Source organism: Anolis sagrei, chromosome 6 (genome assembly GCF_037176765.1).
Source record: "Anolis sagrei isolate rAnoSag1 chromosome 6, rAnoSag1.mat, whole genome shotgun sequence".
NCBI classification, from domain to species: domain Eukaryota; kingdom Metazoa; phylum Chordata; class Lepidosauria; order Squamata; family Dactyloidae; genus Anolis; species Anolis sagrei.
The window spans coordinates 93,766,637-93,794,257 of NC_090026.1; the positions used below are offsets into that span (position 1 = coordinate 93,766,637).

General features: G+C 38.8%; 1 protein-coding gene across 1 annotated transcript in view; it reads right to left on the reverse strand.

Annotated features, from left to right (window-relative positions):
* The window catches only part of DNAH11 (dynein axonemal heavy chain 11), a 180,998-nt gene that overhangs the window by 108,774 nt on the left and 44,603 nt on the right, over window positions 1-27,621 (reverse strand). The window contains exons 23-35 of the mRNA XM_060782106.2: window positions 26,855-27,013; window positions 25,987-26,109; window positions 24,072-24,194; window positions 23,413-23,637; window positions 21,122-21,213; window positions 15,025-15,151; window positions 14,738-14,887; window positions 12,023-12,256; window positions 9,269-9,400; window positions 6,458-6,618; window positions 4,243-4,399; window positions 3,575-3,720; window positions 656-772 (exon numbers count right to left, since the gene is read on the reverse strand). Of these exons, the coding sequence (XP_060638089.2) occupies window positions 656-772; window positions 3,575-3,720; window positions 4,243-4,399; window positions 6,458-6,618; window positions 9,269-9,400; window positions 12,023-12,256; window positions 14,738-14,887; window positions 15,025-15,151; window positions 21,122-21,213; window positions 23,413-23,637; window positions 24,072-24,194; window positions 25,987-26,109; window positions 26,855-27,013 (1,946 nt within the window). The remainder of the gene's footprint in view (window positions 1-655; window positions 773-3,574; window positions 3,721-4,242; window positions 4,400-6,457; window positions 6,619-9,268; window positions 9,401-12,022; window positions 12,257-14,737; window positions 14,888-15,024; window positions 15,152-21,121; window positions 21,214-23,412; window positions 23,638-24,071; window positions 24,195-25,986; window positions 26,110-26,854; window positions 27,014-27,621) is intronic.

The window sequence follows — 27,621 nt, forward strand, 5'->3', positions numbered from 1 at the left end:
TATAATCCAGTTCAAAGCAGATAATGCAGACTATCTACTTTGATAATCTGGATTATATGGCAGTGTAGAAGGGGCCAAAGAGGAAGGCAACAGCAAGTCTTACAATATCATTCAGTGTAATTCACATATCTCTACATTCATACCAAATAACTCCAAATAATGTAGGAGAGAAATATACTATGTGTGTGAAACAAGAAGTTTATAAACAAATATTTCCTTTTTCAAAATGCAGTCATGCGCACAATTGTATCAATACTCATTTCTATTAAAATGACAGATGAGCTGGGGGCTGATTTTACCAGAAGTTAACAGGGAAACATTGTTCATTCTTCAACAAATTCACATAAATAGTTTTTGATTTTCAGCTTAACTCCAGGGGAAAACGGTTAGGTTTTCATTCCAATTAAGTAACATGTCTTATTTTGTTGTTATGACAAGTTCTTCAAAAATAGTAAAACCTTTTAAGGTGTATTTATGAAACATTTTTTTAAACAAAATATCTTAAAATTTCTCACTTTTAGCTTTCAGAGCTCTAATAATCACGAATGGTCTCACAGATTCAGTATTTAATAAACTGAAATGCTTTCTAGTGCTAACCACACGACTGACATTAGGTGGCATAAGTGTTCTAAATGCTTTCCTAATTCATACTTGCCTGAACAGAGCTTTAAGATTTTCAGGTAATTCTGTCCGACCAGCATATCCTGGGTTCATGGTAATAAATATTCCAACAGATGCCTCCAAGGTAATATTTTCTCCAAGGAATAGGAATCTGCATTTATGATGTCAAAGAAAGAAAGACATTGACTCTGCTTGTTTGTTGTATTGCATATGTAAGGTAAAGGCTTCCCCTGACATTAAGTCTAGTTGTGTCCAACTCGGGAAGGGGGGGGGGGGTTGGCTCATATCCATTTCTAAGCCAAAGAGATGGCATTGTCCGTAGACACCTCCAAGGTCATGTGGCCAGCATGATTGCATGTCGTGTAATTACCTTCCCGCAGAAGCAGTACTTAGTGATCTACTCACACATGAAAGTTTTCAAACTGCTAGATTGGGAGAAGCTGGGGCTAACAGCAGGAGCTCACCCTGATCCTCGGATTTGAATCACCGACCTTTCGATCAGCAAGTTCAACAACTCAGTGTTTTAACCTGCTGTGCCACCAGGGAGCAGTGGGTTATGTAGTTTGGAGTTTTTGTTTTGTTTTGTTTTGGAGTGCATATATAGTTTGGAGTTTTTGTTTCTCAAAGAGATACACAGCATCCCATGCCAAACATTTGGGAATAAGGGGTCTTTCAAATAATCCTCCTCCTCCACCACCCGAATATACTGTTTGTTCTCTCTTAAAGAAATTCAAAGCAGTGTTCAGAAGATGGGTAGCCTGAAATGCTACTGGACAGGAGATTCATCCAATTTCTAATTCATTTATGCTCTGCTTGTACGTCCTAAAGGAAGTCCAAAGCTCTAACCATCATCAGTATTTTGCTTTTAAAACCTCCAGATATATTGACACCAAGAGAGTGTCAGCTATGGGGAAGAACCATTGGAGAATGAGGAAGGGAAGCATATAAGACTCAGACCTTCACTATCTGCCCAGTTGGAGAGACAGAGAAGGGCACACATGGAAAATACATCATGCATTTACTTTCATTACAGTTGGAATAGGGTTTTACCCTGTAGCCAATTTTGAAGAAGTTCCTGATTATTTATATATGTTGATAATTCACATAAACAGAAATACATTTATTTATTTACCACATTTGTACCTTGCCCTTATCAACCCCAAGGGGGACTCGGAGCGGCCTCTCACATAGGCAACAATTCAATGCCATAAAACAACGTACAATTAGATAAACATTTACGTTAAAAACCAAAGAATTAAAACATCTAAAACAATTACATCAATAATTAAAATCACACAGTGCAAGGTTGTAATCCAGAGCCGTTCCAGTTGTCATTCAACAGATTCTACATTCATTTATTGTACTGCAGTTATTCTACAAAGGCTTGGTCCCATAGCCATGTTTTTACTTTCTTTCTGGAGGCTAGGAGGAAAGGAGCTGATCAAATATGACTGGGGAGGGAGTTCCACAGCTGAGGGGCACCACTGAGAAGGCCCATAAAGAATCAGAAAGGAAATTTATCTGGACATGATACAGGAGAGCGGCTCAACTAGCAAATATGGGAACAGGACTAAGCCCAATGTGTTGGCATTGTAAAGTGAGAAAGGCTGGTATGCACATATGTGGTGGGACTGTTTAAATGCAACAACTTTTTGGGATAAGATAATCACAAAAATGGGGAAACTTTTCAAAATAACAATCCAAGTCAATATGGAATTTATATTAATGGCAATTACAGGAAATAAAAACATTGCTGTGAAGAACCAAGACTTATTTAAAGCAATGATTTTAGCAGGAGAGACAGTAATAGCCTGGGGATGGAGAGATAAAAAAATGGAATCTGGAAAATTAGAATAAATATTCATTTGACCAAGTCCAATCAGATATTATTGGATGTATAACCCAAGAAGGTTCACAGGAGGACAAAACAGAAGAAATTAAAGAGAAATGGGCAATTTATATGAAATGAGTAGAAGAAGGTGAAGCCAGGATAGATATTGTACAAAGATTAAAAAGGCTGTGTTCATGGTTAAAAATAAAGATATAGATATAGAGAGAAAAGTAGTGAGAGTGGTAGGGAAGGGTGGTGGGAGGAGGTGGGAGAAAAAAAGTAATATGAATTAATCTGTAAAGAGTGTGAATAGATAATATAGAAATATTTTATCATAATGTAAGCCTACAATAGACTTTTATTATATGTTCAAATATGATGTTATTTTGTTTTCAATAATAAATAAATAAATAAAAAACACTGAGAAGGCCCTGTCTCTCGTTCCCACCAACCACGCCTGCAAAGGAGGTGGAACCAAGAGAAGGCCTCCTCCAGATGCTCTTAATCTCTGAGATGGTTCATAGAAAGGGATACGTTCAGACAGGTTATTATTGTTATTTATTTACATCATTTCTACCCCACCCTTCTCTCCCCCCCGGGGGGGGGGACTCAGGGGGGCTTACATGGGCAACAATTCAATGCCATAATATCAGTACAACAAAATTGTTTATTTATTATTTCATAATTATGTTTTTATTTTGTGTCAAAAGCATTGCATAGAATGTTGTAAATCAATGGTTTTGGGTTGGGAAGATTCGTCGTTATTTGTTACTAATATTTAGAGTATTTGTATATCACAACAAATAATGTTGCTGTACATACATTACATACACAGTACAGCAAGCCTATCGTATTCACTGAGTTTTATATCCAGGACCCCCATGTGGATACCAAAATCCACGGGTCCTATTATAGATACAATGAAAATGTAAATGGCATTTTAAAATGAATTTGCCTCACAAGTAGATCTGAGAGAGACTGAACCTTGGGCTGACCCAGTGGTATACACAGGATTAGTAACGGAGAAGCAAAGCAAGAGGTGGTTTATTGATATGTTTTATACTCTTCTAATTTTGTTCAATGTGTCAAACAATATTTGAAGAAAGGGATACTAATACTCACCGCTTTTTCTTATTTCTTATGGCATCGTGGATAGTCTTTACTTGTACTGCCACAACTGACAGAACTTCTACTGAAATTCGATTGAATTCATCAAAACACCCCCAAGCACCTGTTTGAACCAAACCTTTGTAGATATTTCCTATAGACTATTGAAAAATGAAATAAAATAAGAATTTAGTTTTGTAGATTTCATAACTTATACAGAAAAGCCTTATTGCATTTCCCCCCTCTGTTAGTTGCAGGATTCTGTCTAGTATGTAGAATAATCCCTGCAAAAAAACAAAAAAAAACAAAAACCAACACTGAATTGTGCAAATGCAAACCATCTTATTTGTCAGTTTTTACAACACCTATCAAAAATAATTATAGAAGGTGGAATTTGAGACCCATTAAAATGCTTCATAGTTTGAAGATCCACTCCCATCCCAGTTGTCGTTGTTACGGAGCCAGCATGATAACCTATCTTTTATTTTCTTGAATGCAAATTAATCCTGGTTCATTACATATTTCTAAAAATAAATAGAAATAAATTCTAAATTTATTTCTAAGGAAACCTGGTCAATTTTCCCACCTCCCAATGTACATCTTTGGGACTGGGATAAAACCTTCCACCTCTTGTCATGTAGAATTTCCTGCACTGAAAGCCTGTTTAAAAATAGGTACAGTACCTTGTAATCCATCTGCTCAGAACAGTTAAAAACATAGACCATCATCCCAAGTGCATGGCCCAGATCCTTGGTGGTCTCTGTTTTGCCGGTCCCAGCAGGTCCTGCAGGTGCACCACTCATTGTTAGGTGAAGAGACTGGGTAAGAGTAATGTAGCACCTTTATGTGATAAAAAAAACACAGTTATTATAACGTTATCACAAACTCTCTGTTATGGCTGACATTCCTAAACCACCAATATAAACCACAACTTTACAGCTGTGGGACTTGTAAATTTATTACAGCCTTAACTGAATGAGTATGCTGTGGGAGGAACTAATTTAAGGCCCAAATCATTATTATTTATTTTTAATGTTTATATTTTCCCAGAAAGATTATTGTTCGTGGTATTTTAAAATCCTGCTACTGTATTTAAGGATAATAGAATAATGGAAAAAATTGTACTGCCAGACAAGTTAGGTCCCTTCCACACAGATATATAAAATCCACAATGAACTGGATTATTCAGATAATTCAGCTCAAAGCAAATATGATGGATTATTTGCCTTGATATTCTGGGTTACATGGTTGTTTGAAACGGTCCTAAGAATTTCTTAGAGATAGTGGAAGACCATGACCACACTCTAATATGAAGAGTGAGGTCAGCACATATAAAATATCATTAGTTTGGGAGCTCAATATTTGAAGGAGTGCTTCTGGTGACATGTATCTGCCAAAGGACTGAGGAGAACATCTCCTCTTTGTACCACCTATGGGGCAGTATGGTTTGGGAGAACATGGAAGAGGGCCTTCTCAGCTGTGGCACCCCAATGCCCTCCCCTTGGCAGTCCCATGGACGGTTTCTGGGGCCAAGTGTGTTTATTAAAATTTTTGGGGCCTAATTTACTTTACATTTTTTTAATATAGAAAACTTTTAAAATCTGTTTTAACTTGTTGCATTCAATATTATTTATCCTGGTGTAGCTATTCTAATTTAGAATTGTTTTATCTGTACAACACTCTGAAGTTCCAAAATAAAGGGTGAAACATAAATACTTAAATAAATAAATACATTTTTGGGAGATGTATGTGTTCCTTCTTCTTTCCACTGAAAGATTCCATTTCATTTATATATTTATATTCTGTCTGATAGCTACATATACCTCAGTCTGGCAACCAATTTACCATACATACTAACTTGTGAGTCCTACTGTACTCAGCAGAGATTTCTCCAAGGGAATCCATTTTCCTGGAAGCAAATTCCACTGAATATTGTGAGACTCACTTTTGGACAGATTCAGAGCTTAGGGGTACCAAAAATTCTTACCTACAGCTGCAGTGTGGAATACCAGTATTTCTATTTTAGAAGCTTCAATTTGCCTCAACATTAAAATATTTGTTCAACAAAACTGTAATACATTTTCATAAATATAGGTTAAAGAGCATCTCATTCGAAAACAGAAATCCATTTTAGGATTTCCTAAAATGGATTTCCCTGTGCCCCTCATTGGCACAAGGTTGGCCCATTTGTTCCCTTCAATCTCTTGTTTTAGTTTGAATATCCAAAGGCAAACCCAGGCCCCTTCTACACTGCCATATCATCATCATCATCATCATCATCATCATCATCATCATCATCACCTTCATATAATCTAAATTATCAAACCAAGTAATCTACATTATTTGCTTTGAAATGGATTATATGAGTCTCCACTGCCATATAATCCAGTTCAAAGCAGGTAATCGGGATTTTATATGGTAGTGTAGAAGAGGCCCCAGTGGCCATCCTTGTAATGCAGAAATAAGCAGTTATGGCGGGCAATAGGACTATATTTGTACCCCCAGCATTGCCTATAGGTTGTACCATGCCTGAAAGCATCAGGAAAAACGTTTCAAGAAAATGAGAATCCAACACTGGTTTTATCTTTAGGTAAGCTGATCTGTCAACATTAAAATTTACTGGAGACTTCCAGGAATGATACAGTGCTGGGAGGAACAACTGGAATGCTATAATTTGCCCGCCCTTTGTAAGACAACAAAGTACAACATTCAGAAGAGTGTATATGAATATACTGTAACCTAATACAAATGTTTTACTTAAAATTTTATTACTCTGTAAAATGATCTTAATTAAAATATTAAGAATTTCTCACAGTAGAGATGATATAATTCTTTTGCCTTTTATTCGACAAGATAGATCAAGCAAAGATAACCTACTATTAACCAAGCACACATTACCTATCAGTCAGAGGTGTAATAACTAGCCGAGGGGTATTTCCTAAGTATTCATAGTAATACTGGAACTGAGCATCACATATATTGGCAAAGCAATGCTTCTGGGCCCAATCCCATTTGTGGCGTAGTTGTGACAGCCAAACAAAAGCTTGGGAACTGGTGATCTGAAACAAAACAACAGCACCACTATCATTTCACAACTGTTATACATGGAGAAGCTGTTAAGAGATGAAAGAATGTAGACGTGTCAAAATGCCCTGACTGTCATCACTACCTTTCATCCTCATTCTCAGTCTTTCACAATTAATAATCTCCACACTGGCAATTATGAAGAATTAGATGTACTCTTGAGCATCTCTGTATCACTCAGGTAGCAAAGGTAATGTTAGATCTTCCTTTTTAATGAGCCTTTTGCTGAAACAGAAATTATAAGTTCTTTTGCCAAGAGCTCTCTCTCCTTTACAAGAAATAAACTCCAAGGATTTGATATGACTCAATTTTATGTGTGCCTTCCAGCATCGTTTCATTTTTTCCTCCGACTCATTTATTTCATATTTAAACAACATCCCCCGGGCATCACTAAACAATTATGTCTTTGAGGTCTCATTTTTCCCTTTTTGTCACTTGATTATCATGTAATACCTGGACTGCCTGTAAAATATCCGTGAAACAATGTAACTGAGACATCTGCATTATATAGGGGTTTCGTCTCTGCTTGGTTTATAAAGTAGTCTTACTTAGGGCCCATGTGAGCAATTGCCAAGGCATGAGGGCAATATTCTCTGATTTTCAAAAACGTTTAAAGTAAATTCACTAAAAGGGTCTGTATGCTATTGGATACCCAAGGTGAGGCAATCTTGACATATTTCGGGCCTCTCTGGGCTGTTCTAGGCCCAGGACTAATCTTTCTTCAATCAGAAAGTGAACTGTGACAAAAAAATGATGAAAAATTCAAAAAGTGCAAAAAGAATTTTTGTAGGGTATTGGATGACACTGAGGACTTCAAAATGGCCTTTAGGGAAGTCTGTATTCAATAGGAAACTTGTGTACATCATCACCATCATCATCATCATCACCACCACCATCATCACTGAAATATCAAGGGCATGTCTTTCAAACAGCATCAGCCCAAGACATTTTCCAGCCTTGATCTAAGATGGCTCTCCCCTTGCAATTTCAGAAACTTGCTAGAATGGGAGTGGAAACTCATTTCCACACATACCATGTGATGATAGTTGAATTCTGTTTTTTAAAAGTGCCCAAAATTCTGCCATAACCCACACCTTGCTTCCCATGTAAAATTTAGCCCACAAGTCTTGGGCACTCCATACATTCTTTAGAGGAGCTTTCTCATTGTTCCCTAGTTCAAATGGAAGAGACAAGTCTAAAATAAATGAAGTGGATCTCCTTCCAGCTACACTGCAGAATGGTAAGGTAGCACATGAACCCACTCACTTGCATTGACACATGTAGCACCAACAAAGTAAGACAGTTACTTCTATCAAGCTCGATCAGCAAATCTCAATAAAGATGTGTAAGAAAACATCACATATATTATACAAGGGTTACCCAGAAAGTAAGGTTAAAATATTTTTTTAATACAAAGTATGAATACAAAGTATGAATTACCAACCCCAGAGATCCCTCCGTTCTGAGGACCAAGATCTATTGGAAATTCCCAGTGTCAAGACCTTGCGTCTAACAGCAACCAGACGCAGAGCCTTTACAGCAGTGGCACCATCACTCTGGAATACTCTGCCACCTGAAGTCCGTGCCTTGTGGGACTTATCAGCTTTCCGCAGGGCATGTAAGACATACCTGTTTCGACAGGCCTTTGATTGTTGATATTGCTGTTTTTAAATTGTTTTAAATTGTTTTTAAATTGTGTTAGATTTTAGTCATTCTTGTAAGCCGCTCCGAGCCCCAGGGGAGTGGCGGCATATAAGTTCGAATAATAAATAAATAAATATGTTTTAATAAAACTTACATAAAACTTGTAGCATAGGTATTACATTATTTTTCTACATAATCACCATTCAGTTCAATACATTTTGTCATCAATGGGAGAAGTTTTGGATGCCTGTATTATAGAAGTTTCCCTCCGCCTTTTTCAGCCAGTTCGTCACTGATTTTCACCTTGTCATCAAAAAAGTGTTTTGTACCAAGGTGTTCCTTCAATTTAGTGGATGATAGTCACTGGGTGCAGGATTGGGGCTATGAGATAGGTAGCTTAAAACATCCCAACCAAATGAAGCCAACAACTCTTGTGTTGCATGAGCAGTGTGTGGAGGAACATTGTAACGAAAAAGACAGACTCCCGCTGTCAGCATCCTATGATGATTGTTTTGGATGGTCTGACAAGTTACTTCACGGTCTCACAATATATTCTGTACCCATTTTGTCACATGCTGTCTTGACATTACGTCCTCTCCAGAAACTGAAATGACTTTGTGATGAATCATAGTTGTGTTCATGCCCTTAGCATTTAGGAAGCGCATTACAGCACGAACTTCACACTTGGAGGGAAACGGAATGAGGATGCTCATCTCTAACTTTCACTGAGCTACTGACAACTGGCACTGCTCGTTCACTTCCGTTACATGGCAGTGATACCAACTTCCCCCATGAGAGCTATGTGCCTTACTTTCTGGATAACCCTCGTAGCTAATATATGTGATCCTTGCACCATTTATTCAAATGAAAGCATGGTTTATTTCAACTTCTAAAAATAGATTCAGAATTTACAGCCTCAGAATAAAGAAAAAAATCAATCAGTATGTGTACATGGAAGATGAGACAGTCTTATGAGTTTACCTTTTGAGTAACAAGCTTTGCCACCACATCTCTTGCATGCACATCTATTGTACAAATAGTCATGATCTTTTGTCTGTCGCTTGGTGTCAGTTCTCCCAACAACAGAGAGATAAGAGCATTTAGTTGAGCAATCTGGAAAAGACACAAGAAAGTAATTTATTATGCAAAGAATTAATCCAACTGGTCTTCCAGTTTTGCTGTATGCAAATAGCTATCAGCTTTTCACTTTCACATATAGCAGACGTACGCATCTATACAATGCTAATAATTGTTACTGCAACCAAATATTTATTTATATTTAAGAGTAACAGTTCTTACACTAGTGTTTGCATCAATAGAAATATGTATAAACAATATGTGGGATTCTACACATGCAAAAACATTGAAACTAACCATAACAAAGATAACACTTGAATTACGTATAAAGTCATATATGTGTATATATATTTGAGGATGTTGCTTAACATGCTAACTAATTCACCTCTAAGGAAATATTTCTTATATGTTATATTAGTTTATCCAGCAGCAAAAGTTTCACTGTGTCACAGACAGGGGTAACTGCAGTTTGAAATATTTCCCCATGAAAAAAGCTATGCACACATAAAAAAAACTAGCATGACAGAAAGAAGGTGACATATATCTGAGGTCTAAATTTCTTTTAGCTGTTAGCCATAGCCCATTGCAAAGAGATATGTAAGGTTCCCTGGCATTTTATTTTTCCATGTGAAGGAAAAGGATGCATTTTGTGGCAAATCATTCAAACAAGCAACCTCCATATTCATTCATACATCTGAAGTTTAAAGTAGGAAAGCCCAAGTAAAGCTTTCCCAATTGTTTATTTAAAAGATGTTCTATATGTGAAACAACTCTCAGAAGGAACTTTCGACTCACATGATAATACAGTTTCAATTCTCTCTCTCTCTCTCTCTCTCTCACACACACACACACACACACACACATATACACAAATGGAATACCAAAATTTCCAAACGGAGTCTGGATTGTGTTCAGTATTTTTAACAGCCAATAGTAATAACGCCATAAGAGAATCAGTGTGATGGAGTAGTTTGAGCCTTAGACTGCATCTCTGGAGAGTTCGAATGCTCACTCATCTATGGACACCCACCTTGGCAAATCACACTCTCAGATTCAAAAGTCAAAGAAAAATCCACTCTGAACAAATCTTGCATGTCACATTCACCTTAGGGCAGCCCGATGTTGGAAATTATGAAGGCACACAACAACAAATGCCCAGCTCCATACATTTCTGGATGAATCAGATCCATTTCAATCTGTCTTTAGACACAGACGAATTTGGGTTGCCTTGGCATATGACCTATGCCAGGGACTAGACAGAGGGACCTTTCAGTGACTTTTAATGCTATCAACCACAGTATCCTACTGGGTCATCCCTCTGGGTTGGGGCTTGCGGACACTGTTTTATAGTGGCTCTGTTTTTTTTAGGCTTGGACACTGAGTGTGGTGCTATGGGATGTCTGTTTGACATTCTGGCCACTATCCTGTGGTGTTCCCCGGGGACTGGATTTGTCCTTCATGTTGTTTAACTTCTACATGAAACTACTGAGAGAGGACATCCAGAGTTGGGCACTCAGTGTCATCAGCCACCTGTTATCACACAACTCTATCTGCCCATTTGGTTCCAAGGAAGATGTTTCTATACTAAACAAGTGTCTTCTGTTAGTAATGGACTGGAAGAGGGTGAACAAATTTAAACTTAATCAAGATGACACAGAGGTGCTCCACGTCAGTCAGAATGCTGGTCAGGGGATGTTATTATTAATATTAATATTTATTTGTACTGGAGCCCCCGGTGGTTCAATGGGTTAAACCCTTGTGCCAGCAGGACTGCTGATAGACAGGCCAGAAGTTCAAATTGGGGGAGAGTGAGTTGAGCTCCCTCTGTCAGCTCCAGCTCCCCATGCAGGGACATGAGAGAAGCCTCTCACAAAGATGGTAAAACATCAAACATCCAGGCATCCCCTGGGCAACATCTTTGCAGGCGGCCAATTTTCTAACACCAGAAGTGACTTGCAATTTCTCAAGTCGCTCCTGACACACACACACACACACACAAACACACAAATATTTGTAACCTGATTTTCTCTCAGAACAGAGTACCAAAGCAACTCATAACCTTAAAACTATGCAATTTAAAAATAGTGGTTCAATTCCCCCTGAAATCTTAGGTTCATAGGTTGGTTGTGCTCCTAGAACAAATATCCATGTTTTGGATGTGGCCAGGAATGCATATGAATAGTTAGAATAAAGCAGTAGCTGTGTCTGTTGCTTGAGGAGACAGATTTGGCTATGGTTACAAATGCTTTGACTCCATCCCATTAAAACTACTGTAACAAGCAGGTCTAAAATGTTTCAGCCAAGTGGTCAATTGGGGCTGGCTGCTGTGATCTTGTGGCAACCCAGTTGAAATAGCTAAATTGGTTACCAGTCCATTTCTGGGCAAAATTCAAAGTATTGGTTTTGACCTTTAAAGCCCATTAAATGCTTGGGTTTAGTCTATATGAAATATTTTCTCTCTTTATATTGTAAATCAATGCAAATATTAAGATCTGTATGAGAGGGCTTTCTCTCAGTCACAGTTGTGGTTGGTGAGGATTCAGAAGAGCACCTTTTTCATGGTTGCTGTCAGACTGAAACTATGGGAAGTCCAAATCAACATTTTTAGTTAGGCCTGAAATCTAGATTCCACTTCTGGTGTAGAAGATGGCATGATACCTGTTTCTTATGATAATCCTTCAAGGCTGTTTCAAACCCTTCTTCTAGCCTGTTGAATGCTATTCCCACATCTGTAGTCCACCAGATTTGGGAGCCAGTGAGTGCAACTTGAGCAGGATAGTCAAAGATCCACTGTTCTCTGGGCTTTTCCTCATAGACAGCTATAGCCTCTGTGATTTGACGACGCACTGTTTCACGCATGGTGTCTTCTAGTCGTTTCAGCCAGATTTCCACCTTCAGAGAGAACAAATATTTATACACATTGTACTCAGACCCAAACTGTTAGCTCACTTAACTAATATCTCCTAGACGTCAACTAGCTTAATCTAGAATCAACTCAGTAGGCTGAATCAGATGTAAAACCTATAGCTGGTAACACACAAATGAATCTTATATTTGTGCATTCCCTTTCTCCTCTATCACTTTCCACAGAGGGAAAGACTTGAAACTATTGCAGTGCTTTTGATGACTAAGTGTTAAATGAAGACTGATTGCTCCATAACAACTGTCAACAAGGTGTGACAAAACATGAAGCTGGCTTGTGTGTTGTTGCTCTTGTCCATGGGAACTAGACAATTGTAATTATCTGTTGAGACCAAGATTCCAACTTCTCTACCTTCAGAAAAATACATCCCGAAAACGTTTTGTGTGCCAGGAAAGAAACACAAAAGCATTTCATTCAAGTTTATAATATAGGCAAGATCAAAGCTTGGGAAAGTTACATTTTTTGGACTTTGACTCCCACAGTACCCCAGCCAGCATGCCCACTTTCAATGCACTAATTATTTCTCAAACACCAATCTAAATACTTAGCAGCCTTGTACTTCTAGGGATGGTGATAACCTCTGGGGAACCTCCAGAGGTTGTTGACTCTATATCCAATCACCGGCAGCATGTTCACTGAAAAATCATACGAGCTGTAGTTCAATAATGTCTTGTAAGGTTTTCTAACCCTGCTATATTTCTCCCCTTCATTTACACTTAGATCACTTTGATTCTGCCACTTACCCATGGTTGCTTTTACCTGAACTAGAAAAGGTGGTATACTTATTTTGACAATTCATATTGCAATATTTGATTTCCCAGACAGAAAATGGGATCAGTTTAAACATAGCTTGATTCTTGATTTTTACACACACACACACGTTTCAAATATATTAAAATTCTACAAATGCACAAAAAGAAGGTGAAAGATAATAAAAATAAAGTATAACATTTACAGATAAAGAAAAAGATATTTTAATACTAGTAATGTCACTCATAGGAAGAAGGAAAATATCCCATTGTTATTCAAGAGGTTTGAAATAAATTTAGTATTAAATACCACTGAAAGGAAAAAAGGAACCCATAGCAAATTAAACATCTCAGATACAATTCCAAAATGAAGGGCTTTAATGTACAATGTTTATACAATATACAGAAAGTGCTGGAAAAAATACTACCAAAATTAGTTCTTGTTTTTATGTGACTACTAGTTAGCCTCAACTTTTGGCAATGCGATTATAACATCTTATTTGCAAGATTTATTCACAGTTTGGCATTGCTTTCCTCTATGTCTGAGACAATGTAACTTGCACAAGTCTGTTTAATGTGTTTACATGGCTGAGTATTAATCTGAATCCTGCCTCTCAGAGTCCTAGTCCAGTACTCAAGCCACTATACCATGCTGACTTTCTGAAATGTACATGAATGAGAATTTTACCTGTTTTCTAGAAAATAATTACCCTATCCAGAATGTTTTAATGCTTCCTAGCCACATGATTGTAATCATATGCATTTATATGAGTGATTTGGATTGGGGGGGGGGGGGCAAGGTCTTGAAAAGTTTGTTGAAAAACTGTGTAATAGGTTTGTGCATGGATTTGGAGTGGTTGGTTCCCTTTGGCCAATCCGGCTTGTTTGGCTTGGTCAGATGGCCGTAACAGCAAGGGCACAGCTGTCACGGTTTTCCATCCTTAATGGGACCACGTGGCAACTGATCATGGGTCCTCCTTCTTTATTTGGCATCACGAGGCTTGCAAAGAGGCTGCTGCGTGCTGCTTGCATGGGGTTTCCCTGTGAGCCCTGCCTGTTGGGCATATCGGAATTGAAGAACGCTGCGATGTGCCTTACGCAAGCTTTGTCTGCTTTCTTAACCCTGTTGCTAAAACCCAGGTTCCCTTGAAGGGAAAAAATGGAATGGTCCCAGGAATTGAAAGGGGAGCTTCGTAAGTTCCCCATTGCTGCCAATGGGCTGGATTGAGTCACATTTTTAGGCTGTGGACTGAAAACAACTATCCAGCTACCCACCCACTTTTGGGAAGTGCATGAAATCAGATACGGGGTCTACTGGAATGCACAATCCTACTGTGTAATCATATTGCTAAACATATGAATACCCAAATAGTCAGCGGTTCCATTTTTTACAACATGCATTTTTAAGCTTATGCAGCATAACAGCAATCAGTTTAATAGTATATCTAATACCATATTCTACATCAGGAATGTAATCTCCTTTCTGATACACATTTCATTAAAAGAAAGGGGAGCAAGGCACACCCGTTGAAATACATTTGCTTTTTTTTCAGAGATTTTCTAAATGACATGAGGAGAACCTCACCAACATTATTCACCTGACATGTTGATTCCCTAACCCCTTTCTTCTGATTTTACCAGGTGAAAAAAAGGGAAAGAAATCCCCCACTCTTTGCTTTGTAAATTAAAGATTTGACATACCTGACCACTACACTCAAATTCTGCATTGAATGAGACATACTCCTTTTCTTTGCTGTACATCCCCAGTACAATGTTCCTGGATGGCTCTTTGTCATCTTGAAATCTAAGATCAGCGGTGTTGTCAAAAAGTTTAATAAGATGACAGGTCACCTGCATTCAAACAGCAGCACACAATTAAGGAATTTGATCACTGTGGGTTTACATGGATTTTAATCACCCTCTTCCCCCCACTTATTGCTATCATATTTCTATACAGATGTTTTTAAAATGACTGCAAGAAATTTTACCTGTCTGGGCTGTGCTCCTTTTGAGAGAATGTCAAGCAGATCAGCAGACGAAACAAAATAGAACCGAGGAAAAGCTAAGCGTTTGGTTTCTAAGTATTCAGCCAGGGCTTTTTCACAAAGAGAGAGCCTGAAAATTAAGGAGGAACACTTGGAGACATTTGCATTTAAGAGTGCATTTCAGATGTTTGCATTACAGATTGAGCATATACTAGCATGTAGAACAAAATATTTCCTTTCTGAAAATCGTAATCCTATGCATGCTTGGCTTGCATGTTTATTGTTGTCCCATTCAATTGAGTGGGGTCTACACCCAAGTAAGCGTTTATAGAATTGCAACTTTAATTACTTCCTTTTGGTTGTTGTTGTTGTTCATTCGTTCAGTCGTCTCCGACTCTTCGTGACCTCATGGACCAGCCCACGCCAGAGCTCCCTGTCGGCCGTCACCACCCCCAGCTCCTTCAAGGTCAGTCCAGTCGCTTCAAGGATGCCATCCATCCATCTTGCCCTAGGTCGGCCCCTCTTCCTTTTGCCTTCCACTTTCCCCAGCATAATTGTTTTCTCTAGGCTTTGCTGTCTCCTCATGATGTGGCCAAAGTACTTCAACTTTGTCTCTAGTATCCTTCCTTCCAGTGAGCAGCCGGGCTTTATTTCCTGGAGGATGGACTGGTTGGATCTTCTCGCAGTCCAAGGCACTCTCAGCACTTTCCTCCAGCACCACAGCTCAAAAGCATCGATCTTCCTTCGCTCAGCCTTCCCTATGATCCAGCTCTCACATCCGTATGTTACTACAGGGAATACCATGGCTTGGACTAGGCGGATCTTTGTTGCCAGTCTGATGTCTCTACTCTTTACTATTTTATCGAGACTGGACATTGCTCTCCTCCCAAGAAGTAAGCGTCTTCTGATTTCCTGGCCACAGTCTGCATCTGCAGTAATCTTTGCACCTAGAAATACAAAGTCTGTCACGGCCTCCACATTTTCTCCCTCTATTTTCCAGTTGTCAATCATTCTTGTTGCCATAATCTTGGTTTTTTTGACGTTCAGCTGCAACCCGGCTTTTGCGCTTTCTTCTTTCACCTTGATTAGAAGGCTCCTCAGCTCCTCCTCGCTTTCGGCCATCAGAGTGGTGTCATCTGCATATCTGAGGTTGTTAATGTTTCTTCCAGCAATTTTCACCCCAGCTTTGCATTCATCAAGCCCCGCACATCGCATGATGTGTTCTGCATACAAGTTAAAAAGGTTGGGTGAGAGTATGCAGCCTTGCCGTACGCCTTTCCCAATCTTGAACCAGTCTGTTGTTCCGTGGTCAGTTCTGACTGTTGCTACTTGGTCCTTGTACAGATTCCTCAGGAGAGAGACAAGGTGGCTTGGTATGCCCATCCCACCAAGAACTTGCCACAATTTATTATGATCCACACAGTCAAAGGCTTTAGAGTAGTCAATGAAGCAGAAGTAGATGTTTTTCTGAAACTCCCTGCCTTTCTCCATTATCCAGCGGATATTGGCAATCTGGTCTCTCGTTCCTCTGCCTTTTCTAAACCCAGCTTGAACATCTGGCAACTCTCGCTCCATGTATTGCTGGAGTCTTCCTTGCAGGATCTTGAGCATTACCTTACTGGCATGAGAAATAAGGGCCACTGTACGGAAGTTGGAGCAGTCTTTCGCATTTCCCTTTTTTGGTATGGGGATGTAAGTTGATTTTTTCCAGTCTGATGGCCATTCTTGTGTTTTCCATATTTGCTGGCATATGGCATGCATCACCTTGACAGCATCATCTTTTAAGATTTTAAACAGTTCAGCTGGGATCCCGTCGTCTCCTGCTGCCTTGTTGTTAGCAATGCTTCTTAAGGCCCATTCAACCTCACTCCTCAGGATGTCTGGTTCTAATTCATTCACCACACCGTCAAAGCTATCCTCGATATTGTTATCCTTCCTATACAGATCTTCTGTATAATCTCGCCACCTTCTCTTGATCTCTTCAGCTTCTGTTAGGTCCCTGCCATCTTTGTTTCTTATCATACCAATTTTTGCCTGAAATTTACCTCCAATGTTTCTAATTTTCTGGAAGAGGTCTCTTGTCCTTCCTATTCTGTTGTCTTCTTCCACTTCCATGCATTGCTTGTTTAAAAATAGTTCCTTGTCTCTTCTGGCTAACCTCTGGAATTGCGCATTTAACTGGGTATATCTCCCCTTATCCCTGTTTCCTTTTGCTTTCCTCCTTTCTTGGGCTACTTCCAGTGTCTCAGCAGACAACCATTTTGCCTTCTTGGTTTTCTTTTTCTTTGGGACGTACTTTGTTGCCGCCTCCTGAACAATGTCGCGGACTTCTGTCCATAGTTCTTCTGGGACTCTGTTTACTAAATCTAGCCCTTCAAATCTGTTCTTCACTTCCACTGTATATTCGCTAGGAATGTTAGTGAGATCATATCTAACTGGTCTGTGTATTTTCCCTGATCTCTTTAGTTTTATTCTAAATTGAGCAATAAGGAGTTCGTGATCTGAGCTACAGTCAGCCCCAGGTCTTGTTTTCACCGACTGGATGGATGTCCGCCACCTTTGGCTGCAAAGGATGTAGTCAATCTGATTTCGGTGTTGACCATCTGGTGAAGTCCATGTATAAAGCCGTCTTTTAGGTTGTTGGAAGAGAGTGTTTGTTATACACAGCGAGTTTTCCTGGCAAAATTCTATCAGCCTGCGTCCCGCTTCATTTTGTTCTCCCAGACCATGCTTGCCTGTGATCCCAGTTGTCATTTGACTTCCCACCTTGGCATTCCAGTCTCCTGTAATGAAAATAATGTCTCTTTTTGGTGTATTATCCAGTAGGTCCTGCAGATCCTCATAGAACTGATCTACTTCTGCTTCTTCAGCAGCTGTGGTTGGGGCGTATATTTGGATCACTGTAATGTTGAAAGGCTTTCCTTGCACTCAAATTGAGATCATTCTGTCATTTTTTGGGTTGTATCCAAGCACTGCTTTAGCGAATTTCTTATTAATTATGAAGGCTACTCCATTTCTTCGATGTTCCTCTTGTCCGCAGTAGTAGATCTGGTGGTCTTCTGATGTGAAGTGGCCCATTCCAGTCCATTTCAGTTCGCTGACCCCCAGAATGTCTATCTTTAGTCTTGACATCTCACCAATAACAACATCCAATTTGCCCTGGCTCATAGATCTTACATTCCAGGTTCCTATGGTGTGTTGATCTTTAGAGCATCGGATTCGTCGTTCACCTCCAGTACCGTCGGCCGCTAGCCTTCCTTTCGGCTTTGAGCTAGCTGCGTCATCACATCTGGGGCTAGTTGAACTTATCCTCTGCTCCTCCCCAGTAGCATTTTGGCCATCTTCCGACCTGGGAGTCCCATCTTCCAATGGCATACCGACATATCTCTGGTTGTACTGGTCCATTTAGTTTTCTTGGCAAGGATACTGGGGTGGTTTGCCGTTGCCTTCCCCAGGGATCACGCTTGGTCTGACCTCTCTGCCACGACCGTCCCGTCTTGGGTGGCCCTTCACGGTTTCGCTCATGACATCATTGAGGTGCTCAAGCTCCAGCGCCACAACAAGGCGGTGACCCTTTGCTGGAGCTTCCTTTTGGTACAGCAGTATTAATCCTTAATAATAAGATAAATTAAATTAAATATTCCCAATCCACTGGGAACAGCTGCAATACATCTACTTGTCCAAACGCATCTCCCTCTATGTCCCACCTCAGAATCTGAGATCATCTGGGAATGCCCTGCTCTTGACCCCACCTCTATCACAAGTGAGGCTGGTGGGGACGAGGAGCAGGGCCTTCTTGGTGGTGGCCCCTCACCTGTGGAATTCACTCCCGGGGGAGGTCAGATCAGCAACATCCCTCCTCTCCTTTAGAAGGAAATTAAAAACGTGGTTATGGGACCAGGCCTTCAGGCAACCTGGCAGCGAAGGCAATGGATGACTAGAATTAACAGGACTGACAATGTGGAATTGAAACTATGGACTATGCGACGGCAAACGCTGAAGGCTAAATTGGTTTATTGATGTGTTGTAGAACTGAGAACCGACCATTTAATTGTTTTAACTGTTTAATTGCTGCTATATTGTTTTTATTGTTGTATCGTATTCTATTGTTATATTAATGCCGGCATCGAATTGTGCCTTTGTAAGCCGCTCTGAGTCCCCCCCCCCCCCCGGGATGAGAAGGGCGGGGTAGAAGTGTCTGAAATAATAATAAATAATAATACAGAACATTCACTGGTCCTCCAAAGAAGATGGCGGTTCCTGCCCATATAAATATTCTGACAATTGCAGAGTTTTTAAGGTAATCCCCCAATCTAGAGGAGCTCCAATGAATACTTCCAAAAATAAGGGCTTTTAAAATTAATTTCAGTAGTGAAGTGAATTAAAAGTGTTGATGACTGAAGGATATCACAGTTGGACTGGTATGAATTAAAAGGTTCATCAAATGCACAACCAGCAATAAATATAGCTTTTGATTGTTTCATTGTTTCCTTACCTACATTAATAGTTGGGGGTTTTGACATAATAATATTAATTGGTTTAGAAACATTGCTTATGTTTTATCCACATAAAACACAAAACATGTCTTGCAATCAAATATGCAACTTTTATGAAAAACTAGATCTCTGGAAGAATAAGAAGCTTTAGATAAGCACATTAGCATTTCATGTACACACAAATAAAAATATGCACTAAGGAAGTCTCATCATGAACAGTTGGTGGTCCATTAATACCCTTGTCAATACATGAACCTATTAGATGGCACCAACAACACATCTGGCATTGGGATAGACCATTAATGTGGCCTCATTACTTGTTTATATTGTTTCTGCAAAGCAATACACTTACAAAGAAGGCAACTGTGCTTTGTGAAAATTATAACTGAGCCCGACCGCATTATCTTTTTGTATCAAGTTATTGCTGTATTATTCTTTAGGATGCACTTCTTAACAATCTTGTATATGACAGTATGTGTGGGTTTAAAAAATGCAGTAGAATATTTTAAGACAAAAAAACACCCTAAACCTCAATGAATACCAAAGCAAGATACAGAGCATTACACTAGCAATCTTTTCACTACTACTGTGTACTCAAATAGGGCCGTGCAAATCTACCCACTTGTCCCTCCCTGTGATCAGCCAATTGCAAGAAAAATCTTGTTCCACACATTCAGTCTTACTCAAATTCACTCCTGAAAGAACTGTCATGGGAAACAGGTGTCTCCACTGAAGCTTTATTACCAATCTGCATTTCCCCAACAAGCCACATTTTTCAAAATCCAATGAACATGGGGACAGAAATTAAGGTGAAATCTTCTGAATAGGGGCAAGGAGAGCAAAAGAAACACCACAGCAGTGTTAGCCCTTCCCTATGCTATCCAAATAATTCGTAGATAGATAGATAGATAGATAGATAGATAGATAGATAGACAGACAGACAGAGGCTGAAGTTGCACTTAAAAATGTACCTGTTCTGACTTACATACAAATTCAACTTAAGAAAAAAAACCTACAGAACCTATCTGGTTTGTAACTTGGGGACTACCTACGATATAGTCTCAAACTACATTATATGGCAGTATAAATGGGACCACAATGTGACATCCAGAAAGGTTTTCAAATGCTGTCCTGCAACTTGAAGGGTGTTGCTTGCTCAGACCTAAAGGGGCTCAGAAAAATGTGTCAACTTTCCTTATTTCTCAGTTCTCCAACTTTCAATCAAGCATAAGCTTTCTCCACACCATACCTCAAAAGAGGCCCTTTGGCTTTTCTTCTTGCATAACAATCCCCTTCCAGTCCCATCAAGCCCTAGCTGTTGTGATATCTGCATTAATATTATATGTATATGACAATAATTATACTATCAAATTGGAAGCATTGGTAACATTCTAACAATGTTAGCACATGCCATTTGACCAATAGGCAAACAGCCAACTGCTCACAGGCATTTATGGAATGCATTGTGTCAATTACATCCATGGACAATGCACTATCCATATTGAGGATATTATACATTTCAGTTCTGGCATGCTTCTGTATAAAATCCTTTTTACATCACTCCACTTCAATATGCAATGTAAAAATAATTAGCTCATTCTCACCTATTTTGCAAATCTTCAAGCTTTTCATACAATTTGGGTTTAGTTGTGGCTTCCAACACATTTTTTGTATTTGCTGAATCATTCATTAATTCCTAAGTTATCAGAGAAGAAATACAAGTTTCAATATTGAATGCTCACAAGATTTTTGCTAGTTATTTTTTCAAGAAAACGAAAAACTTGTTGGGAATTCCAACTCCAAAACTATAAATACCCAGTTATTTAGAATGTTTAGAGTTTGTGTAAATGGAAATTACATCAGACCAATAGGCAATAGCACAGTGTTATCTGATGGTGTTAAAAGTCACATTTTTTCAATATGATTTGTCTCATTTGTTATTTTTAATATTTATTTTAAATGGTCCTAAACAGAAAATAATATAGTTATTTAGAACCAGAAATGGCAGTAGCACTTGCTCCAAAACACTCTTCTGTTTTCCATGCAACAATGCTTTTACTTGCCCTCAATGCACACACGGGGCACAAATTCAATATACTGTGAAGAGGATATAAAAAATGTTTCAAATAGGAAATGCATATCTCCCGGAGCTGATACATAGAGTTGTATTCCGTAAAGAATTTGGAAAAAGATATTCCTTCATTGGCTATCCTGGCCAAATGGCAGGAAGCATAGTTGCTTTTTTGTAGGATAGGCCAGCCATTTAATGACACATCCATGATACGGATGGCAACAATTTCTCTTTTCCTAACATTTCCTAACACCAAGAACCCCTGATGGTGCAATGGGTTAAACCCTTGTGCGGGCAGGACTGCTGACTGACAGGTCTGTGGTTCGAATCCAGGGAGAGCAGGTTGAGCTCCTTCTGTCAACTCCAGCTCTCCATGTGGGGACATGGGAGAAGCCTCCCACAAGGATGGTAGAACATCAAACATCCAGGCATCCCTTGGGCAATGTTCTTGCAGATAGCCAATTCTCTCACATCAGAAGTGACCTGCAGTTTCTTAAGTCACTCCTGACGCACCCCCCCCCCCCCAATCCCTTTCATATCGAAATCTGCACTGCACTCAACATTTGGCCCTTTTGTACTTTCCCATCATTGGTATCTTATTTACAGTACATATTACAGGTTAATCCCTCAGAGGATCTCAGAGTTGTTATTATGTTTGTTTTCAGATAACCATGAGTCTCAAAGCATGCTTCCCTATGGCAAGAATCAGAGAGAACGGGCCAAATCTTTTGTTTTAAAACTGTGGAGGAATTTGAACCTGAGTTCTCTACATCTAAAATATCTAAAGATATAGCATACTCAACAGAAACTAAAACTTATCAGAAACATGCCATCTACAGATTTTAGCATCAAGGATTGTCCTGGAACTAAACCCCAGAGGATACTTGAGGCCCACTGTACACTTTAAAAAATGTTCACACATAGTGGGTGAGGTGGGGTTAAAGCTTTAGTTGAACCAACTTATCCTATAAGAATTCCTATAGCAATCGTTCATTATTGTTGCTGTAAGTTTTATGGGCTATATGGCCATGTTTCAGAAACATTATCTCCTGACGTTTTGCCTGCATCTATTGCAGGCATCCTCAGAGGTTGTGAGGCCTGCCATAGATGCAACCGAATCACCAGGAGAGAATGTTTCTGGAACATGGCCACACGGCCTGAAAAACTTACAACAACCAGTGATTCTGGCTATGAAAGCCTTCGACAATTCATTATTGTGTTTGAAATATATTATAAATTGTAGCAAAAATACAAAGAGAAGAGTAGATTTTTAAAGACTAATACATTTATTATGGCACAAACTTGCATGGACACTAAGCAGTTCATCAAATACAAGTTCTAATTTTTTTGGCAATATTTCTTTTTTAAAAGGTGGCCTAGTTGGAGGGAAGGGTATTAAAGGCATAGATGAAGTACTTTGGCGACATCATGACAGGAAAGCTTAGAGAAGACATAATGCTTGGGAAAATGGAAGGAAAAAGGAAGAGGGGCCGACCAAGGGCAAGATGGATGGATGGTATCCTTGAAGTGACTGGCTTGACTCTGAAGGAGCTGGGGGTGGTGAAGGCCGACAGGGAGCTCTGGCGTGGGCTGGTCCATGAGGTCACGAAGAGTTGGAAGCGATTGAACAAATAAACAACAAAGTATTTTTCTATTAAGCAGGGAAAAAGAAAAAAATAAGATGTAAAATTTTGGTCATTGTTGTGATTATTATTTACCGCGTGTGTATATATGCACTTCAGGTCACCTCTCAATTAATGGTGTCCACATGAATTTCAAAGCATTTTCCAGGCAAGCAATACTCAGAGGTTTTTTGCTAGTTACCTTAAAATCAACATCAATGTCATCAAATCTCTTTGACTCTTCAGGAAGCTGTTCTCTGATATCATTTGAACCAATGAAAATACTTTCAAGGTGGGACCATGTGCGTTGTACTTCCATCCAAATGAAAACAACAGAATCTGCCACATTTAGCAATTTTTGCCACTTTAAGACTTGTTCAATGAAATATTCAACATATTTACTTTGTAGAATTGTTTGCAGCTGAACCTTGAAAACAAAAAAAGAAGAGAGGGAATAAAATTTAAGGATAAATAAAATTACTTGAATAGCCCCAGGAGTCTCAGCGACAGAAGTTTTACGAAAATCGTCTGCAAGCTATTATTACAGTAAATCACAGCAAAAGACATTTTCAAACCTTAAAATGGGCAGCATATTATTAAATGATTCTAGACTATCTATGGGGAGAGAGGGAGAGAGACCAAGGACCTGTAATTTTGTTAACTCCTACACAGACAGGATTTTTGTTAAAATGTATGCCATCAAGAACACATATAATTTTACAGACTAACATCTGGAATGGCTAAGAATCACTTTAAATACAATGCCTGAGCACAGGGTCACAAGTTTTGCTCAATTAAAAAAGTATCAGTAATTCTGCAATGAACACAAATATTGTTTACATGAACAAAAAAACTTCTTACTTGGTTATTGTCTAACGTCTCAAAAAGTTGCTCGTCCACTTTCAACAAAGAAATGCCAGTCCTGTAATGCTCTTCATAAGAAAATTCCATGGCCTCCCATATTTGACTGATTTCTATGAGAATCTATTTAACACATCAGAGCATTTATTAGAAAGAGTTTTAGCTGAACACCATCATTCAGAACATTGCCTGAATTCTGGATTAATTAAAGGGAAATTAATTTTGTAATTAAAGAATGAGCAGTTATTAGAGTTATTATTATTACAATTATTAACTGTATTTATACCTTGCCTTTCTCCCCGTGGTGGCTCAAGGTGGCTAACAATCCCACACTTTAGTCAATACAAAAGTTCTAAAACAATTAAATAGTACAGTGTGATAAAAATATAATAAATACATTTTTGTGAAGCCACCCTGAGTCCCTCCAGGGAGATGGTGGCGGGCTATAAATAAATAAATAAATAAATAAATAAACCGACACAAAAACACAGTATGACACAGCAAACGAGATATATATATGCTGGATTTCATATCACATTTCATATCACAAAATCACAAGTCGAACACTTTCCAAGTGTTTAGGACAGTATGGTATATTTTCAAATGATGCATGCATATCTAAGTAAGGTGGCCTTTTGCAGTTGACAGATTGTGATTTTGTCAATGTTTATTGTTTCCAAATGCTGGCTGAGGTCTTTTGGCACAGCACCCAATGTGCTGATTACCACTGGTACCACCTGTACTGGTTTATGCCAGAGCATTTGCAGTTCTATTATTATTATTATTATTATTATTATTATTATTATTATTATTATTAAAACAGACTTTAAAACTCACACTCAATTTCCTTTCATTCATTTCTGTTTTCCTCATACTTCTCTACACTAATAATGTGCAAATACGTCCTGATAAAACATATAGATCTTCTGAGGAAGCCTTGCTCTCTCGGTCCCACCACCTTCGCAGACACAACTGGTGTGGATGAGAGACAGGGCTTTCCCAGTGGTGGTTCAATGGCTGTGGAACTCCCTCCCTAGGTGATTCGATTGGCCCTTTCCCTCCTGTCATTTTGCAAATAAGTGAAAAATTGGCTTTGAGAGCAAGCATTTCGTTCAGCATAATTATCTCTGCAATACAGTTGGAATTGACCCAGGATTGATGAATATGATTATTTTACTATCTGGCTTTGGATCCATGCACAATAGTCATCTAATTTTACATGTGCTGTTTTAATGTTTTAAATTGTGGTTTAATTGCTTTTAATTGTTATTGTTGTTTGGGCATGGAATGCCAATTATGTAAGCCGCCCTGAGTCCTCGGGAAATAAATGTAATAAATAAATAAACAAACAAACACAACAAGAACAACAACAATACAATTTCCACCCTAGTTCTACATATCCATTTTTAATGTGCAAGACTGCTTATGGTCATATGCACATGAACATTGCTAATACATAAAATCACACTGTTTGCTTTGCTTTGAAAGTTTTCATCATAAAGCACAGGAAGATTTGAGACAGATCAGACTGAAGGCCTATTTAGTAAAATATTCTGTTTCCTCTTTCGACAATCAGCTACGATGGCCAAACACAATGAATCTCATGCACATCACTGGAAAAATCCTTTAAATACTAAGCAAAAGAAAAAGAGCACGGATGCAATTACAGTGTTTTCCAGTCTTTTAACTATTTCCAAATGCACATATAAAATAAACCATAGGCAAACAATTAATTGAAATGACTGAATGCTAAAACAAATGTTGCATATTCAAGTATTCTCTGTTAAGGCCAAAAACAGAAAAATACAGAAAAATGGGGAAAATCTAATCACGTCCATCACGGAAACAAGAAAATGATGTAATTCAAAATTCTCAAAATGTTGAGAACTATCCAAGAGAACAGATAAGAATTAACCTTTTCAGTTCCAAGCTCTTTCACTGCCTTATCAACAATATTTCGGACATCATCTTCCATCTTATGCAGTTTCCATGCTAACATGTCTGCTAAGGTTGTGTCATCAGTTATTGAAAACTGAACCTGTAAAATATAGCAAAGGAACAACAGGTTTTTAATAGTGTGATTTACATTTTCCTGGAAAATGGACCCAATTTAAAATGAAGGACCAACCCTACACATGTACCTAGCTGAACTTTAGGGTTTTAAGACACACATACACTGAAGCAATGTCCGCAAACACCATTTGCCCTGGAAGGAGTCTTACAGGGCTTCTGGAAATGTTCAAGCACTCTGACAATTATACTAAGCTTTAGTTAGAACTCTATAATATCAGTGTTAAAGCTCCACAAATTTCAGTTTGGTTCAAAAAAAAAATAAGGATCTTCTGTTTCCCTACTTATTTAATTTTTGATTAAAGAGAAAATTCCGAAACTACATTCATGAATAATTTTCAAAACGGACAAAATAAATATAGTGACAATAAACCAACAAACAAGCCTTGGTATGTTTGGGTTGCTGTAAGTTTTTTTGGCTGAAGCGGTTCATGCTGTTGGGTCGTCATGAGTTTTCTGTGCTGTTTGGCTATGTTCCAAAAACATTCTCTCCTGATGTTTCACCTGCATCTATGGCAGGCATCCTCAAAAAACTTACAGCAATCCAGTGATTCCAGCCATGAAAGCCTTCGAAAATACCTTGGTATGTTTTTCTTTATACAATGGAAGACAATATTCAGTGTGCGCTGAAGAAGAGAGACCGAAGAAGTTCACTTTTACCAGGATCACTGAATAAACCAAAATCAGACCAAAGATGTAAAGGAGTTACTTACACCAATTGTATCCATCAACTGGTACCAGTGTCTGTCTCTCATTGCTGGATTCTGCAACTCTGCAACAACTCTCAATGACGTTAATAGGTTCTTTATTGTCAATTCCAGACTTGTATACACATTCCAGGAGCGAACTTCTTTATCCAATGCCCACATCTCCTAAGGAAGAGAAGCACAGCAATGTTAAGAAACAGTTTTATCCAGCAAAGTCACTTCTGGTGTGAGGAAACTGGCTATCTGCAAGGATGTTGCCCAGGGGACACCCGGACGTTTTGATGTTTTATCATCCTTGCGGGAGGTTTCTCTGACATTCCCACACAATGAGCTGGAGCTAAGAGAAGGAGATCATTCATGCTTTCCCTGGATTCGAACCTCTGACCTGTCAGTCTTCAGTCCTGCTGGCACAAGGGTTTAACCCATTGTACCACTAGGGGCTCCTTGCAGTTTCTTAAGTTGCTCCTGACAACATCCAGCAAAGGATGATACAACTGACTTACTATTTAACATTTAAAACAGTCAAGGGTTTCATTGTATATTACAGACTGACTAATTCAAGTCAGATTTTCTCAACCTTGGAGAACATTTTGCCAAGTCCTAAATTGGAAATGACATGAATGCATGCGACAACAAAATGTATTATGGTAGTGCTCTCACTGACTGTATTTTCCAGGGACATGCTGGAATTTATTCAAATGCAACGCCGATAATAAAAGCATGTATGTAACACTGAAGAATGGTCTTCCGGATATATAGGTTTGAGGCTCCTT